Source organism: Dromiciops gliroides, chromosome 3 (genome assembly GCF_019393635.1).
Source record: "Dromiciops gliroides isolate mDroGli1 chromosome 3, mDroGli1.pri, whole genome shotgun sequence".
NCBI classification, from domain to species: domain Eukaryota; kingdom Metazoa; phylum Chordata; class Mammalia; order Microbiotheria; family Microbiotheriidae; genus Dromiciops; species Dromiciops gliroides.
Window position 1 is genome coordinate 1,108,052 of NC_057863.1, and position 18,515 is coordinate 1,126,566.

The 18,515-nt window shown below is 56.6% G+C and overlaps 1 protein-coding gene across 4 annotated transcripts; it reads left to right on the top strand.

Annotated features, from left to right (window-relative positions):
* Window positions 1-4,754: 4,754 nt before the first annotated feature.
* Window positions 4,755-18,200, top strand: NCBP3 (nuclear cap binding subunit 3). Of its 4 annotated transcripts, none has more exons than XM_043997565.1 (14): window positions 4,755-4,962; window positions 5,067-5,132; window positions 6,704-6,809; window positions 7,440-7,502; window positions 9,366-9,491; window positions 11,039-11,167; window positions 11,256-11,326; window positions 11,843-11,951; window positions 12,439-12,538; window positions 13,581-13,693; window positions 14,629-14,932; window positions 15,964-16,118; window positions 16,564-16,728; window positions 17,419-18,200. In XM_043997565.1, exons 1-14 carry the CDS (start codon window positions 4,765-4,767, stop codon window positions 17,655-17,657), a joined length of 1,944 nt encoding a protein of 647 aa, XP_043853500.1. In that variant the 5' UTR covers window positions 4,755-4,764; the 3' UTR covers window positions 17,658-18,200. The 4 variants fall into 4 exon arrangements, with proteins under 4 accessions (XP_043853500.1, XP_043853501.1, XP_043853502.1 ...); XM_043997566.1 differs by having other exon boundaries at window positions 4,755-4,935; XM_043997567.1 differs by lacking the exon at window positions 7,440-7,502.
* The last annotated feature ends 315 nt before the right edge of the window (window positions 18,201-18,515 follow it).

An 18,515-nucleotide genomic window follows, 5' to 3' on the forward strand; every position in this document is an offset into this window, starting at 1 on the left:
TAGTCATTGGTAAGGTAGGAGGAGGGCAGGGTTTGGGGGAAAGAGAACTTGTTTCACATGTCTACTGGATGTCTCGTCTGAGATGGCAGCTGGAGATGTGAGATTGGAAATCAGCAGAGAGGTTAGGGCAGGAAAGGTAGATCTAATATAGTCATTAAATCCATGAGGGCTGATGAGGTCTCCAACAGAGATAGTACAAAGGGGGCCCAGGACAGACCCTCAAGGATCCCCCGTGGTTGGAGAGCATGACCTGGATGAGAATCCAGCCAAGGAGATGGAGAAGGAGCAGTCAGATGGGAGGAGGAGAACCAGGAGGGGTGGGGTGCCCTGAAAGCAGAGAAAGGAGGATCCAAGAGGAGAGAGTGATCCACAGTGCCCATGGCTCCCGAGAGAACAGAGAGAAGGCCAAGGATTCATGGTGAAAAAATGCCCTCCACCTCCAGAGAGAGAACTGATGACTGAGTGCAGAGGGAGGGAGAATTTTCTCTCTTTATTCTTCTTGCTTCTCCCCCCTCCCCCCATACAGCTAATGTGGACATAGGGTTTGAATGACTTCCCATGGATAACAGATCATATTGCTTCCCTTCTCAATGGGTGGGGGAGGAGGGGTGGGGAGAGGGAGAGAATTCGGAACTCAACATTTAAAAAGAACGTTACCAATAAAATTTTATTTGTTTTTTTCTTTCTTTCTTTTTTTTCAGTGAGGCAATTGGGGTTAAGTGACTTGCCCGGGGTCACACAGCTAGTAAGTATTAAGTGTCTGAGGCCAGATTTGAACTCAGGTACTCCTGACTCCAGGGCCGGTGCTCTATCCACTGAGCCACCTAGCTGCCCCCACAAATAAAATTTTAAAAAGAAGTACCCCAAAATATTTCTAGCAGCTCTTTTCGTGGTGGCTAAGAATTGGAAATCAAAGGAATGCCCTTCAATTGGGGAAATGGCTAAACAAGCTGTGGCATATGATGGTGATGGAATATTCTTGTGCTGTAAGAAGTGACCAGCAGGAGGATTTCAGAAAGGCCTGGAAAGACTTGTATGAGCTGATGTAGAGTGAAGTGAGCAGAACCAGGAGAACGTTGTGCACAGAGACAGCCATATTGTTGGATGAAGAACTGTGAATGATTTAGGACAGCAATACAATGATCCAAGACAATCCCGAAGGACTCATGATGAAGCAGACTATCCATCTCCAAAGAAAGAGCTATATTGATGGAACACAGACTGAAGTAGGCCTTTTTTTCCTTTCATTCAAGTTTTCTTGTACCAAATGACCAATATGGTGGTATTTTATATAATTGTACATGTATAACTATATATCTGATTGCTTACCACCTCAGGGAGGGCACAGGGGAGGGAGGGAAGGAGGGATAGAATTTGGAACTCAAAACTTTTTTTTTTCAGGGCAATGAGGGTTAAGTGACTTGCCCAGGGTCACACAGCTAGTGTCAAGTGTCTAAGGCTGGATTTGAACTCAGGTCCTTATGAATCCAGGGCTGGTGCTTTATCCACTGTGCCACCTAGCTGCCCGGAACTCAAAACTTTAAATAATGTGTTGTTGTTTTTTAGGTTTTTTTTAGTAAGGCAATTGGGGTTAAGTGACTTGCCCAGGGTCACACAGCTAGTAAGTATTAAGTGTCTGAGGCCGAATTTGAACTCAGGTACTCCTGACTCCAGGGCCGGTGCTCTATCCACTGAGCCACCTAGCTGCCCCTGTGTTTTTTTTTAAGAAGTACCCATTAAAGAAAGGGGGGGAGGGAGAAGGATGGGGGGGGAGACAGAGAAAGGCAGAGAGACAGAGAGAGATAGAGACAGAGACAGAGCGATAGACAGAGACAGAGAGACAGAGACAGACACATAGGCAGAGACAGAGAAACAGAGACACATAAGAGACAGAGAGGGGAGAGGCCGCCGGCTCGGCAGCTGGGAGTCCCCGGGGGGCGCACTTAGCTGCAGCTCTAAGCTCCGAAGCTCAGGGTTAGCAAGCAAGCGAGCGAGCAGAGGGGCAGTGGAGGCAGCCAGTGTAGACGCCTTGCCGAGACGTTTGGCCGCAGAGGGCAGAGGAGGCACCGGCCGACCGTCAGCCGCGCTAGAGGGGGGCGGGGGGCGGGGGGCTCTAGTTTACTCCCCGACCACCAACGGAAGGCCGGGACAGAAGCCAAAGGGGGCATTAACTGGGCAGCGGTGGAGGGGGAGCCGAGGAGCGAGGACAGGAGGGCGCTTCTCCCGAGCCCGAGACCGGCCTGGGGAGGGGACAGAGGCCGGACGCGACTGGCCACTGCCCGTTTGGGCTGGCAGGGCAGTCACGTGACAAGCAGGCCGCCCCGGGTGCCTCCATTGCCGTGGAAGGTGGGGGTGGGGGTGTGGGGAAGTTAGGCGATTCTCTGACATGAAGAGCCCCCTGGTGGCGAAGAGTCAGAACTGGGCTTGGAATAATCACTGGAAGCTGGGAGGGGACTGGATTGGGAAAGGGAGAGGCTGGGAGCAGAAAGCGCCTAAGGGCAGACAGAAGTGAGGAAGGCTTCATACACTCTTTTCGCAATTCAATTCAATTCAATAAGCATTTATTAGGTGCCTACTGTTTGCCAGGCACTGGGCCAAACACCAGCTATACAAATAAGAACAAGAGAGCTCCCCACCTGGAAAGAGAGGACACAGGAGGGAGCTGGAAGGGGGGCACACCAGAGGCGAGTTGTTGCCAGGCATTCATCGCAAGAAGAGCTGCAGCTGGGGAGTTAGGGAGAAGGCTGGGGGGGCTGGGGCATCTTTCCAAGGCTGTGAGCAGGTAGGGAAGCACTGGGGGGGCTTCTGCCCCCATCGGCATCTCTCTCCTGGCTACAGGCAGGCTGAGCTGCCCCTGGGACAGCTGCTGAGGCTGAGAAGTTTTCTCCAGCACAGAAGAGAAGCTACTTGGATCACACAGTCCTATCTTGGAAAAAGGGGGAGGGATTGGCCATTTCCTCAGCCACTCTCCTCCCATTCCCACTCATTCCACTTTGTTAGGTTTCCCTCCCTCCACCTCTTCCAGGGCCAGGGTTCTCTGGCAGACCAAGAGCTGGGATCCCCTTCCATTCTGTGGTCAAGAAGGTCTTCCTCTGCTGGTGCCCAGGGCTCTGACAGCAGAGTGTGGCTGCTGATCAGAGGCCCCATGCTGCCAGCCACGCTCAGCCCCAAGCCAGAAACCCTTGCACCTTTACCTGCCTGTCACTCACTTTGTGGCTCTTCTCTGAAGCCTCTCCACTTTCTGGTCATGCTCTAAAGGGTCCTAAATGTAGGGACCAGAGGGGCTTTGGAGACCTCTAATCCAATACCCTTGTTGTGCAGATGAGCAAACCAAGGTCCCGGTAGGTTCTGTCTTGCCCTATCTCATGCAGCTAAGAGGTGATCGATCCTGGATTCAAAACCAGGGCCTTGGACTCCAAATGCTCTGTTCTTCCTCCAGGGCCAAACAGCCTGTTGCTAAAGGAATGCATCTTTAAGGGTATGATTTGGCAAATTTGTGAGCCCACCCAGTGCCTGGCTCCCAGTGAGCAGCATAATGGGTCACCCCTGGAACAGCAGGGATGGACCAGGCTGCCCTGGCTCCAGCCCAGCCTCTGCAGTTGGCTCAGAGTCAGCTGCTTCCTCCCTTCTGTGCCTGTCTTCTTCCCCAGGCTTCCCCCTGCAGCCCAGGACCCCATCTCTGGCATCGGCTGCTTATTTCCAGCTGCCCCCACGGCAGGCACACTCCCACCCCAAGAGGTGCCCTGAGGCGCTATCAGCTCTCTGGACCAGGAGACGGAGCCCAACCCTGAGAGCTCAGTCCTTCAAGGCTCAGCCTCCCTGGCTGGGCCCCCAGGACTTCCTTCTCTGTTCCCATGTTCCCAGCAGAATCTACAAGGCCCGGGACAGCTCTGGGCTCCAGGAGGGAGAGACAGAGCCGGGAAGGCTCAGCTGTTACACGAGTAAGGGGCAACTCCGCGGGGAGATGTGGCCGGCACTGGTCAGCTGGTCACTCTCAGTCCTTCCTCCCCCAGAGGTGGGCCAGCCCCTCCTCGCATTCGGAGGGGCCTCCCCAACCGGTGCCCTAGGTACCACCTCTCTTATCAGCCCTGGCGAGGAGCTCCTGGGCTATTTATTCTCAGTCTAACGGCCGATGGCCCATGGCCAATGGCCAGACTCCCCGCCTCTCCCGGCCCGGAGGCTCCCTCCACCCCTGCACCGCCCCTCCTCCTGGCTCCCTGGCCTAAGGCTGGTGGCCCTATTAGATGGTCAGCCCCTAGAGGGCAAGGCGTGTGTGTAGCCCAGGCCGGGGACACAGGAAGTGCTTCATAAATGCTTGAGGAAACAAAATCCATGCGGTGGGGGCGGGCAGCGTGACAACCCCCCCCCCCCCCGTGCACGATATTCCCGCCACTTGGGACTAAAGGACTGACCCTGCAGAACCCAGGAGGAGGCCGAGGGGGCGCGGCGAAACCCCCAATTCCCCCACGCTTCCTCCTCCTCCTCCGGGGGAGGGGCGCAGGCGCCCGAGCCAGGGAAGCTGTAACCATGACAACGGCCCCGCCCCTTCCCCTTCCCTCCAGGGGAGAGGGCAGGTGGCGTCTCCTACGACGCTCTAGGCCGCGCAGGCTGCATCTCGATGGTACGTCCGCGGCGCTCTGGGCGGCCCGCTCGCTCTCGCTGGTGAGCGCGCGTGCGTGCGGCGGCGCTCTGGGCGGTGCGCACGCGCTCTCGGTGGCACTCCTGGAGGGCGGGCGGGCGCACAGAGGCGGCGGCGGCGGCGCCATGGCGGCCGTGCGCGGCCTGCGGGTGTCGGTGAAGGCCGAAGCGGCGGCGGCGACGGCGGGGCCGCCCCTGGGGCTGCTGGGGCCAGGCCCCGAGCGGGGCGAGCCCGAGCCCATGGAGGTGGAGGAGGGCGAGCTTGAGGCCGTGCCGGTGCGGCGCTCGCTGCTGCCGGTAGGACGCCGGGGGTCCGGCCACCGGGTGGGTGCGCCCCGCAGGGCCTCCCGCCGGACGTACCGGGGCCGTTGGGCGGCAGGGAGCGAGGGCAGGGGTCGGGGTCCACCTCACTGCCCGTCTCGTTCTAGGACACGAGCCGCCGGTACGAGAACAAGGCGGGGAGCTTCATTACGGGCATCGACGTCACCTCGAAGGTAGGGGGCACCCCGGCGCACCTGGGGGGGGCGCGGCCGAGTTGGGGGGGGGGAGATTAGCGCCTCAGAGGAAGCTCCCAGGTGGATACTTTGTTGCCTTTTGCTCCCTCCTCTGACGTGTGTCTTGGCGACCCCCTCCCCATTCAGTGGGGAGATCCTTGGGGCACGTTGGAGCATTCACGGGGGGCGGGGGGGGGGGGAGGAAGGCTGCCTGTAGGAGGCAGGCTGGGGGGGGAGCAGTCCAGGCAAAGATTCGGAGGCCGGAGATGAGGGCCCACCAGGAGCTTTCTTCTTTCACGTGGTAGGGGAGCAGCCAGGGAGCCCCACAGCCCAGGCCTGAGTTCAAATTCTGCTCCCACTCACTAGCTGGGTAACTTCAGTCTGCCTTGATTTCCTTATCTGTAAAATGAGCATAACAGCACCTGCCTCTCCAAGTAGTTGGGAGGATCAGATGGGCACACAGTAGGCACTTCATCTGTGCTTGTTTCCTTCCCTCCTTGGGCCAGGAGCTCCTGCCGATTTCCAGGTTGGAGTGGGCAGTGAAGAAGGGGAGTGGCTTCCCCATTGGCATTGTGCCAGGGCCTCCTGTCCATCTCTCTCATAAACACACACACACCTGTTTCAGGAAATCCTGTCGACTGTGAGGGTCTGGAGGACACTCTCCTGGCCCGAGCTCCCACCCACAGAGCAGCCCCTGGCATGGGAGGCCATGCCTGGCCAGACACAGTGCCTCTCACCTGCTGCCGCCCCTTCTCTGCAGGGCCCTTCTCCCCTCCCCTCCCACTTTCCCTTCCTCTTCCTTCTCCTCTTGCTCTTGCTCTCTTACCTGCCCTTGCCTCAGTGGTGGGTAGGTAGTCAGTCTACAACTCCTCTCTGACATTCAGGATCTACCCCACCCATTTATTGGGCACCTATGTGCCAGGCAGTGAACTAGGTATGTGTGCCCAGTTCTTGTCCTTTGCTTAGTGACCAAGCCCTGCTTGTCTCTGGTTGCTTTGGCTGCCCTCTGATGAAACCCCACCTCCCCCCCCCCCCCCAATCACCCCTGTTTCCAGGTCGAGGAGCACTCTCCTCCAGGTGACCAGATGGGCAGCCCAGCCCTCTTTCCTTTTGGGTTCTGCCCTTGGGCTGAGACCAGCCTGTCTTATGTCCAGACCTGGGCATCCAGGGGGCCTCATATGATCCTGTGGAAGCCAGATCCAAGGTCTTCCCTTGCTTGGGATCACAAATGGGATTCCTTGGAGGGATGGGGAATGAGGCCAAGGTTAGAGTTTGGGTTTTGTCCTGATGCGAGCTTCTAATGAGAGTGATGTGCCAGTACCCGTACTCCCCACTTGACCTGGCTGCTCCTCCTTGCCTGAGCCAGGCCTTGTTGGCCACAAGAGTGAGAGGAGAGCCCCCCCCTCCCCCCCCAGCTTTGGAGGTGCCTTAACTCTGATGAAGGCAGGGAGCCGTGGGTCCTTGTCTCAGCTTCTGCCTTGGCCCCACCTGCCTGCTTGCTTAGCCCCCAAAATGAAGTTCTTTGGTGTTCACCCTCCGTCTCATTCTCTGGGGTTCCACGTGCTCCTTAGGAAGCCATCCAGAAGAAAGAGCAGCGAGCCAAGCGCTTCCACTTCCGAGCTGAAGTCAACCTTGCCCAAAGGAATGTGGCCTTGGACCGAGACATGATGAAGAAAGGTATGAGATCCCCCCCTCCCTCCAGCAGCCGAGAGCACCCCCTTCATCTCTGGTCCCTTGGGTGCTGGTGTGACACTGAAATGATTTTCTTTCTCAAGCCAGATGCAGGAATGACCCTCTGTTTCTCTTCTCTTGAACACTTCTAACGGTGGAGGCTTCTCCTTCCCTAACTGCCCATGGTTCTGATCTCACTTCAGCCAAAAGCTAAGCACTGAGGTCCTTCTGATCCAGAGGGATGGAGGAGGAGCCTGCGGATGCCCTAGGGGAACAAGGACCACATCCAAGCTTGGGTCCCAGCAGCCCAGACCAGGGCTGCCCCTTTCAGCTCTCGGTTTTGATTCTCTCTCCCCACCTCCTCCTTGAAAAACAATATGCCCAGCCTTCTGGCTGCACCCACACAGTGTGTGCCTGGCCCTGCCTTGTGAGGTCCTTGCCTTTGGCCTCTTTAGCCCCTTGCCACGTGGTGGCCCATGTCCACACGGCTCCCTTCACTCAGCCTCTGGCCATGTGAGGCTCCCGCATTTCTTGGAGCACAGGTGTGTGCTCTTAGATTAGAGATTCTACAAAAAGAACTGCCTTGGATACTTCTGCACATCTGGGTCCTTTTTTTCTTCTCTCTTTGGGACAAAGGACTAGGTCAAAGGGCAGCACATTCAGTGACCTGTTTTCTGAAATCTGTGGGACCAACCACAGGCAAGTCCCTTCACTTCCCTGGGGCTCACTTTCTTCCTCAGACTAACCCTTAACCCTAATCCATGTTTGTTGTCATGATAAACTTGTCTGCATTTTCTAATCTTTAGGCCAGCCAGCCACCATAGATTTGGGGCCTCATAAAAGTATAAATTCAGGTTATTTACCTACCTTCAGTTTCTCTGCTGACTTCCAACCTCACATCTCTAACAGGACCTTCCAGTAGACATCTTTTTTTTGTGTGTGTGAGGCAGTTGGGGTTAAGTGACTTGCCCAGGGTCACACAGCTAGTAAGGGTCACGTGTCTGAGGCCAGATTTGAACTCAGGTCTTCCTGACTCCAGGGTCAGGGCTCTATCCACTGTTCCACCTAGCTGCTCCTTCCAGTAGATATCTTGAACTTAGCATGTCTAAAACAAACCTCATTCACTTTTCCCCTTATCACTGCCCCCCCATCTTGATCTCTCTCCCACTTGTCTATTGTGGTTGAGGACAGCACCCTCCTCCCAGTACCCTAGGCTCACAGCCAAGGGCTCATCCTGCATCCCTCACTCTCATCCCCCATAACCAAGCTGGAGCCAAGCTCTTTCACCTCTCCAACATCTCTGGTCCATTTCACTTCTGCAGCATCTCTTGTCTGTTTCATCTCTGCAGCATCTCTGGTCATTTTCACCTCTCCAACATCTCTGGTCCATTTCACTTCTGCAGCATCTCTTGTCTGTTTCATCTCTGCAGCATTTCTGGTCATTTTCACCTCCCTAACATCCCTTATCTATTTCACCTCTCCAACATCTCTGGTCCATTTCACCTCAGCAGCATCTCTTCTCTGTCTCATCTCTGCAGCATCTCTTGATTAAGTCTTCTCCTCTCAGACGCTGCCCTGACCCTGGTGTAGACCCTCATCACCTCACACCTGTACTATTCCAGTAGCTGTCGATGGGTCTGCCTACCTCACCTCTTTCCATGCTCCAGTCCATCCTCTGTTCATTCACCAAAGTGATTTTCCTAAAGCACAGTCACCATGTCTGACTATGTCACCTCCCTACTCAGTAAACAAGTGACTTCTTGTTGCTTCTGGGATCAAATACAAACACTCTAGCATTCAAGGCCATTTGTAACCTTGTTCCCTCTCTCCTTTCTAATCTGTGCTGTATATCTTGCCACATACTCTGATCCATTTCCAGACTCCGGGCATTTTCTCTGGCTGTCCCCTCCTGCCTGGGATGCTCTCCCTCCCCTCCTCCAACTACTGACCTCCCTGGCTTCTCCTAAGTCCCAACCAAAATCCCCCCCTTCTCCAGGAATCCTTTCTGGGTCCTCCTTAACCTTCATGCTTTCCTTCTAAGCTGTTCTCCAAATCATCCTGTCTACATCTTGTTTGGACATGGTTGTGCATTCCCAGTGCTAGCCCACAGCCTGGTACATGGTAGGAGCTTAATCAGTGCTTATAGACCCTGGAGTGACTCTGGTGTTAGTCTCAGAAGTCCCTTCCAGAGCCAGATCCAAGCCCTTCACTCCCCACTCCCCCCATACATACACATACACAAAAGATGAGCAGTGGGAGTGTAGATTATTGGCCTGAGACTTTCATTCTTGTTCTCACTGAACTCAGGGTATTTCAGGAATGGTTATGATGGAGTTCAGGTAGACAACTACCCAGCTCACTCATCCGCTGTCCTCAGTCAGGTTTTATTGCACTTCTGAAAGTAAGGGGTTGTGGGTGTGCCCCCCACCCCCACCCCACCCCCGCCTAAAGATTGGGAGACAGTGATTGGGGGTGGTCCTTGTCTCCTCTCACTTCCTGTGATGTTAGGGACCTGAGGTCCAAGCTGGCAGTAATCACCTGCTTCTGCTCGTGCCTTCACAGCAATCCCCAAGGTGAGACTGGAGACCCTGTACGTCTGTGGGGTTGATGAGATGAGCACCCAGGACATCTTCGCCTATTTCAAGGAGTACCCCCCTGCTCACATTGAGTGGCTGGATGATACCTCCTGTGAGTATTGGCTGACTGGTGAGAAGGCCCCCCAGGTCCAACCTGCTGAGGGTGTGTTTGAGAAAACCAAGACCCTCCCAGCCAAGCTGACAGGCCAGGCCCAGAGCCACGTCCTCTCATCTGGGGAAGTTTCTGGGCTTCAAGTCCTGGGCTCTGCTGTCAGACATTCTATACGACTGGGTTGGGGTGAGGGATGCTGGGACCAAAGCTGGCATGCCAGGAGGGCCCCCCAGACAAGTGCTGACAGTGCCTGGGAGCCTCTGCCCTGTTTGAAACCCTCATGACCACCCTGTGCACCAGACCTGGGATTTTATAGGCGTTAACAGACGGAAGTGGTGAGTGTGGCCCAGGGTGATAAAGGGGCCTCTAAGCTCATTTGACCCTTACCTTCAAGACTCACACCTGCTCTAGGAAGGAAGGCCTGATCAAGCACCCACTGTGTGGCAGGCCCTTTAGCAAGATGCATTGGCACAGGGCTAGGCATCTGGTCTAGCTGGTTGGATCCGAGACCAGAGGCCATGATCCCCAGCAGGTTCCTCCTGGGTTAGGCCTTAGGAGAGGCTCTCTGCACATAAGCAAGTTTTGGTCAGTACTTCTGCCAAGGGGAAGTGGTGCTTTGGGGTTAGAAAGAAAGGCCCAACCACACGCACACGCCCCGCAGCCCTTGGCTCTGGATCAGTCTAGTCCAAGAGGTAAAGCAGCTCAGCCCCACCTGGAGGTCAGAGGCGTATCTTAGTGGTCAGGAAGCCCTTTGCCAGGGAGAGAGAGAGAGAGAGAGAGAGAGAGAGAGAGAGAGAGAGAGAGAGAGACACACACACACACACACACACACACACACACACACACACACACACACACGGCAGTCCTCTAAGACTTTAAATGACCACTCCCTACGTTCATGGGAGGATATCCCCTCACACTTGGAGTTCCCTTGGATAGGACCTAGACCCTTTCTGTGGAGTTTGGGACAAGTCCCTCTGTGACTACAGTGGGCCCCCCACCCTGCTCCAGTGGCAATTGGGTTGAGTGCTACTTTGGCCACGCTGCATGCCCAGCCTGGTGCCGACAAGAGTGCTGGCCCTGCTCACCCAGGTTCTGCTCTGCAGCCCAACTGTGTGGCCATCTCATTTGTTTGCTAGACAAAAGGGGGGGGGCGGGCAGAGACTTGTCCTTGGTCCTGATGCAGGTGTGCGTCTCTGGGTGGGGGCTCACCTTCATGTCCAGCTCTGTCTGAGCTACCCCACAAAGGGCTGCTGTTGGCACCTGCTAGGCCCAGCCTGGGCGTGGCCCCGTAATGTGCATAGACAGAGCGAACCTGTGTCTGTTCCCTAGTCTTAGGCCTGGGTCCCAGCACCCATGCCCATTGGGGTGGCGCAGTGGGGGGTAAGGACTGAACACCCAAATGTGTTGGTGTGTCCTGTGTGAGCGTGTGTGCATGTGACACAGGTCATGTGACAGATGCCCCCTGATTCACCCTGGGGCCACACCCCCTCCTCAGTTTACCTGGTTGTCTGACCAAAGGGCACCCCCCCTCCCCCAACCTCCAGGTAATGTAGTCTGGCTGGATGAGGTGACTGCAACACGGGCCCTGATCAACATGAGCTCTCTGCCCAGCACAGAGAAAGCCAAGGCTCGAGAAGCCAGTGAGGAGAAAGCCCCAGAGAAGATGAGAAAAGGTACTGGGGAGGGGGGGGGTGGCCTGAAGCAAGCAGACCCCCAAGGGCGTGGATGGGGGACTCACCTCTTCTCTTTACCCCAATCTAGACAAACAGGACAGCTCTGACGATGAGACTGAGGAAGGAGAGGTCGAAGATGACACCACAAGTGACCTGGAGGTCAGTCAGGAAGACCTCAGGGCCCCCAGCCACTACCCGGGGTAGGACAGGCCATCCTGGAGCCTTGCTGCACTTTGCAGGCACCAGCCCTAAAACTGAGAAGATCTGTATTAGGGGGCAGCTAGAGGGCACAGTGGATAAAGCACTGGCCTTGGATTCAGGAGGACCTGAGTTCAAATCCAGCCTCAGACACTTGATACTTACTAGCTGTGTGACCCTAAGCAAGTCACTTAACCCTCACTGCCCCGCCAAAAAAAAAAAAAGGAAAAAAAACAAGAGAAGATCTGTACTGTCCTTGGTGTGGCTACTCCCTTCACTGATGCAAATTGCAGCCTTCAGTACCATTTCTTCCTTCCCTGACTGAGGCATCTGGGGAGGGGCATAGAAAGGGCTACTCATGGATGGACCATGTGAGGACATGGGGTCCACCCACTGGGCTCCAGACTCAGGTGGGGGTGTGGGGACAAGCCAGGAGACAGCACAGTTTTCATTCTGCGTGTGTTTTATGTTCTGAAGTTGGATGCGCTGTCCCAGGTGGAAGAAGATTCCCTCTTGCGGAATGACCTTCGTCCAGCCAACAAACTGGCCAAAGGGAATAAGCTGTTCATGAGGTTTGCCACAAAAGGTGGGTCTGGGCTGGGGTGTGGGAGGGGGTGTAGGGGGGGTAAGTGGGGGATGCATGCTATGCTGTGTGGGGGGTGCGTGCTATGCTTTGGGGGGGATTGTAGTGGGGTGTCCATCCCTGGCTGGTGGTTACAGGGCCTGGCACCCTGGGGCCTGAGGCTGCCGAGTTTAACAAGGTGAACACGTCTGGCCCATGGGGTGGAGGGGCCCCGATGCTGGGGCAGGGCTGGGCCTGGAGCCCCCCTGCAGGTGTTACTGAGGCTTGTAGCAAGACCTGTGGCAGGATCTCAGGGCCCACCGCTAAGGGTCGGCTTGAGAGGCGCCCTGTTGGGGGAGGTTGGGAGCCCCAGGACCCTCCTCCTTTCCCACCACCCTGCCCTGCCCAGATGGAGCCTCTCCTGCACTGAGCTGGGCCCCCATCCTTCTCGTCTCGCCCAGAGCAGCCTGGGGTGCACAGTCCCGTGAGAATCAGGCTCTTGTCTTTGTAGATGACAAAAAAGAGCTGGGCGCAGCCCGGAGGAGCCAATACTACATGAAATATGGGAACCCCAACTATGGAGGCATGAAGGGCATCCTCAGCAACTCCTGGTGAGTCCCTGGGGGCAGCTCTGCCCTGCCCCGCTCAGCCTCTCCCCCCACCTCCCTCCCTACAAGCCCAGACTATCCCCTCCTTCACGTCCGTCAAACGCTGATTAGGTCCCTCCTGCGGGCCAGGTGCTATGCCAGGGACTGGGGACACAGGCAAAAACAAAAGTCCCCCCCCCCCTCAGAACACGCGGAGGGAAGGGGAGCTGTGCTAGGAATGGGGCGGGCAGGCTTCCTGTGGGAGATGGTGCTTTGAGAGAATCTGGAGAAGGGAGATGGCGTTTTAGGCCTGGGTGTGGCCCAGAGATGGGAGATGGAGTGTCAGAGAGACCCTATATGTAGGACCCTGGGGGAGGTCGGGAGCCCCTCAGGTGTGTTGAGCAGGTGGGGCCTGGCTGAGGGGTGCCTTGGCCTATGAGAAATCAGGGGTCTGGACTGGGAAAGGTTCTCCGAGCTGGAGGGATAGGCTCAGTGGTAGGGTTGGAGAGGAGGTCTCAGAGGAGGCTCAGACCCTACTGGTGGCCCCAGGCCTGCATGTGACTCTTGGAAGTCAAGGAGATGAGGGAACTTGGGGGTTGGGGTGCCTGGAGGGAGGACCCAGGAAGCCAAGCAGGTGACCCATGGTTGGAGGGAGCCCCCCAGAAGGGGCCTCAACCCTGATGGGGATCCTTAGTTCAGCCCGAGCCATCTGCCCAGTCAGAAGGATTCCTGGGCCTGGGGGCAGCACAGTGGTGGTGGTTCCAGGTAGGGGACGGTCCAAATGAGGATGTAGCCCATGACCTTGGCCCACTTGACCACCGGGCTTGGGTCATTGAGGAGAGGTGACCCAGAAACTGTCCTCTGCTTGGGGCTGTCTCCCACCCAAACCAGGGACCCCCAAATGCTCTGAATGCCCGCTCACAGATCTTGACCTGCACATTCAGCAAAGTCCATGGGTTGTACAGCTGAAGTATAGTGTCTGTGCGCAGGGGGTGGGGAGTGGAAGGGGTCCCCTGGAGAGAGAGGAGGGTGATGGTTGAGAGCATTTGTCCTGACAATGGCACAGGAAAAGAAGATACCATTCCCGCCGCATCCAGAGGGATGTGATCAGGAAGCGGACGCTGATTGGGGATGACGTGGGCCTGACCTTGACCCCCCCTTACAAACACCGGCACGCAGGTATAGCGGGTCCCCCGTGGGTGCCTTAGCGCTGCTCGGTGACATTTCCCCTCCCCACTTTCCCCGGGCTGTGTGTGCTAGGCACCTGCCTCAGCCAAGCTCACAGTGTGGGGGGCAGGAGGGGAGGTGCCCTTCAGGTCCTTAAGGAGCTAGCCAGGGCAGATGGGGGGCTTGGTCAAAGGAGCTTGTCTTCAGGCATTTGAAGGGCTGCCTGCCTTGTGGAGGGCTGGGCTCACCAGAGCAGCATGAGCTGTCTTAACAGGTGATGAGTTCCCCATCACAGCAGAGTTCCCTCTGGCTCTTGAGATGGGTAGGAAAATGTGTGCTGTTTGAAAGACCAGGGCAGACGGAAGGTGTTAGGTGGAGCCCCTTGGGGGGCATGGGGTGATGTTGGCCCTCAGCCTAGCTTCGATGGCAGGAGATGCATTTGCTCCTCGGCTTCTCTTGTGAGACCCTCACTTCAGGAGGTGCTCAGCACCATGCACCGGTGATCTCATTCATGATCCACGGTCACACCTGCCTCTTGGTTACACATCTGTGCCCAGGGAGAGACCAGAGGTGTGCACAGACACACCCAAACTGAACAGTTGGAGAAGCGCCCTTTTGACTATGCATCTCTTTTAGTGCCATAGCACGTGAGCTGGTGCCATGGATGGAGTGGTGCCCGTTTCTGCCATCTGGATGCTTTGCAAAGCACTTTGTTCATGACACTCCAGTGAGGGAAGCCCAGGAAGAAGATGAAATGGAGAGCCTTTGACAGGATTCGAATTCAGATTCCCCCACACATTCTTGTTGCTGAGTGACTCAGACTACCTTGGATTCCTTGCCTTTCTCTTCCCACCAGGGAGTGTCCAGGAGGGAAAGGCAAGCGGGAAGGACACTGAAGGACCTACCTTTTCGGGTCTTGCCTCACTCCCTTGATTGAATTTTTCCAGGTCTGGTGAATGTTCCAGAGGAGCCTATTGAGGAGGAAGAGGAGGAGGAGGAAGAGGAAGAAGAAGACCAGGACATGGATGAAGATGACAGGATTGTGGTGGAATACCGGGATGAACTGCAGGCCTTCAAGCAGGCGCGTGAGCGAAGCACCTCCCGTCGGACCAGCGCCAGTGGCTCGGGATCGGATTCGGATGAGATGGACTACGACCTGGAACTGAAGATGATTTCCACACCCTCGCCAAAGAAGAGCTTGAAGATGACCATGTACGCCGATGAGGTGGAGTCGCAGTTGAGAAGCATCCGGTAAGGTGGACAAGCCTGTGCCACCAGGGCCCTGGAGACTTGGCATGTGCCTCTTCTCCCCCCAACCCCCAGGCAGGTGTGGCACAGATGCACGTGCGCGCGCACACACACACACACACACACACACAGCTTGAGTGGGCAGAGTCCAGTCCTTTCTCTGAGCTAGCCAGCCTGAAGGGGTTGGGGGGAGGGAGGTGGAGGCTGTGCGGTCAGGTATAACTCTGCTTGTGCATGACCCACTGTCCCCATGGGGGGAGTCGAGGAGGAGTCACCTCTGCAACAAGAGCACAGAGCAGAGCCCAGGCCCAGACCCAGGCTCCAGCCAGGAAGCGACAGCTGAGGGAGGGTCAGTCCCAGCCCGACTCAGAGACATGTTGGAAGTTAGTCTTGACTGCTGGTGACCCACCACCTTCAGTGAAGGCTTGAGTTGAGGGTAGTAAGTGACTCAGGCCTTACAAAGTGCCTGACCTTCGTAATGTCACATGAGCCTTGGGATGAGCCTAGAAGAAAGGAAGGGTGAGCTCGGATAGCCCCGTTTTATAGATGAGGAAACAGGCAAGAGGCGAGGCTGGGCCTCCCTTCCCGCCCCCAACCTGCCTCCTTTCTTGTTGGGTTGCAGAGGAAACTCCTGTGAGCACCTGCCCATGGCTCTTACCTGGGAGCCTCTTAGTCCCAGAGGATGCCTCCTGGGGGCATCGAGCATGTCCTTTTCATGACCCCTCACAACCCCCGCTGCCACCCCTGCCCCCCATTGCTGTTCTCTCCAAACACGGGGAGGAAAGTACAGACTGCACAGCTCCGAGCCCAGCCTGGGGAACAAAGCCACCAGCACTCTCGCTGCGGCGTTGCCTCACACGGGCCAAAGGCCATGGGCCGCCCAGCCCCCGTGGCCTTGGCGGAGAAAAGGAACTAAAGCGATCCGTGCCATTTGGCCTGCATGCTCGGCCTGCAGCCATGGAGTAGATGGGGAGCCTCTGGGATCGTCCAGCATCCCTAGATAAGAACCGCGTGTGGTTACCGCTTTTGTGCAGGAACTCCATGAGGGCCGACAGCGTGGCCACCAGCAATGTCAAAAACCGCATTGGGAACAAAGGGTCATCCGACAAGGTCGCCGATGTGCGGCTCCTGCTCGAGGAGAAGCGGCAAAACACAGCGCAGAGGCCGCCGGCGAGCAGCATCAAGTCTGGTACGCTGCAGGGTGCTGAAGATGTCTGTTGGGGAGGGGGAGAGGGAGAAAGAGACAGAGGGTAGGAGAGGGAGAGACAGGAGAGGAGGGAGAAAGGAGGGGAAAGGGCACAGAGTAAGGAGGGGCAGAGAGAGGGAGGGAGGAAGGGAGATGGGAGAGGGACAGAGGAAAGAGACACGCCCGCCCACACACACAGTCCAGCTTCTGGAAAAGCATCAGGAACCCCTCATCTTCCCTGTGGGAGCCCCCCAGGCCTGTCTCCCCCACTCTTGCTGAGCGTTCCCCATCAGGGCCCCAGGTTGACTCCCCGTGGAAGGAAGATGATTCTTGCAGACTGGGCATAGGGGGGCGTCCCACCTCCCCTAAGTGAGCCCACTGTAGCAGTAGCAGCCTTTGTGAGAGAGTGCCAACTTGGTCCCTGGGTCCTTTTCCTCCTTGTTCCCAGATGTCCGCCAGAGATTAGGAAAGAGACCACATTCTCCAGAAGTCAAGATCCCGAGCGGCACCTTCGCCCCCCGGAGAGAGCCGATGTCCGACGTACACAGTCGGCTGGGCATCCCCAGGCAAGATGTCAAGGGCCTCTATTCTGACACCCGGGAGAAGAAATCAGGTGGGTCCCAGGGAGGTGGGGAGAAAGGATGCCAGCCAGCATTGATTAGGCACACCCTGTCAGGGTAGCCCAGGGCCTCCCATGCATCCCTTCTCACTCAGCCAGCCTGAAGCTGGCAGGGGTGACTGTGAGGCTCACACGCACTCCTGCCCTGGGTGGGGCCCCACCTGCTTCAGGATCAAACACAGATGCTGCCCGGCCCCCTCCATGACGCTGCTGTCCAGCCAGGATGGCCACAGTGTCCCTCCTAAGGGCCTCCCTTTAGAGAGGACTCGGAGCCCAGCACGTTTCCAGCCTCTTTGGGCGTTATCATCCCCCATTAGATCAGGGCTGCTTTTTTCCTATTTATGTCATCAGCACTTTGCACAGTGTTTAGCTCATGGTAGGTGCTTAATCAATGTTGTTCAGAGTGCGGTATTCATCTCCCACCTCCATGTTCTTGTACTCTGTTGTTGTTCAGTCATGTTTATGTTTTGTGTGTGCGCGGTTGTACACATGTGCACACACGCACCCTGCAGTCTCCCACTATGGATTGTAAGCTTGTGGAGGGCAGGGCACAGGACAGGGTTATTTGCTCATCTCTTCACTGAGGGACTGGCGCTGAGTGGGTCTCTTTCTACCATGTCGGGCCCCCTAGAAAGGGAAGGGGTGAGGCCTTTGTTACTCAGTGACTGCTCCCTCCCCCAACAGGCAGCTTATGGACTCGCTTGGGATCTGCGGCAAAGGCCAAAGAGAAGGGGGCTGAGAAGGTGGACCCCACAGTGGTGGCAGCCCCTGAGGAGGAGGACTCGGAGCTCCAGCGGGCGTGGGGTGCTCTGATCAAGGAGAAAGAGCAGTCGCACCAGAAGAAGAGCCGGTTAGAGCGTCTACCGTCGCTACAGATTGAAATCAGTCGGCAAAGCAGCTCTGACTCGGACACGGAGTCCTGAGGCCGGACGCAGCGGGCCAGGTAGGATGGCCTTGTCCCCCGGCACTCGCCCGGCTTGGTCCAGAGAGCGGTGGACTGACCCTCCCTCTTGCCTCGGCCTTGACCTTCAGCCTCTGAGAGCCCAAGGGAGTGCGGGGGCTTCTGGGTCACCAGCGCCTGCCAGGAAGGAGGACTCCCCTTTGAGCCCTGCCCGGGCCGGCCCTGACCTCTGGGGCACCTGCGCTGCCCAAGGAAGTCTGAGGCGAAGCGGTGTCGGGGGGCGTCCGTCTGTGGGTCGGCACTCTGGCTGCCCGCCAGCTTCACCTGAAGACCAGCACTGCCAGTGCTGGGGGGCACAGAACACGGCCTGTGACTGGGGGGGGATTTTTGTGGGGGGAGGTCAGTGTTGGACACTTGTTCAGTCTATTATGTTTTAAAACTATTAATGATTTCAAAGCTTAATTTTTATATGTGAACATTTTTCCTGTTGACTCCAGTGAAAGCTCCAGTGGTGTCTCCATATGTGCTGTTAAATATATATTCTCTAATTTGGGAAGAGCAGGAAGAAAGGCCTCCTGTCCTTGGGGGGGAGGAAGCAGGGGAGTGAGCGCACGCCACGCTTGCCCCCATGTCTGGGCAGAAGCGGGAGTGGCCTCAGCTCTTGCTCTGGTTCCATGCACTGACCCTTCCCTCCTCACGATTCCCTTTTCTTCCTTCCACTTGAGGGCAGTAGTGGTCACTGACCACCACCGTGAGGCCAGGGAGGTTCCTGGATCCACAGGAAAGGAGTGAAGTGCCTACTGTGTGCCAAGCACCGGGGTGCAGATAAGGACAGTGCCTGCCCCCAAGGTGCTTACAGTCTAACGAGAGAACAGAGAAG

Excerpts from the sequence above, each read along its gene's own strand:
- NCBP3 (XM_043997565.1), top strand. The coding sequence starts at position 4,765 with ATGGCGGCCGTGCGCGGCCTGCGGGTGTCGGTGAAGGCCGAAGCGGCG. Across the intron at positions 7,503-9,365 it reads ATCTGTGGGACCAACCACAG|CAATCCCCAAGGTGAGACTG; the intron begins GCAAGTCCCTTC and ends GTGCCTTCACAG. Across the intron at positions 14,933-15,963 it reads TCGCAGTTGAGAAGCATCCG|GAACTCCATGAGGGCCGACA; the intron begins GTAAGGTGGACA and ends GCTTTTGTGCAG.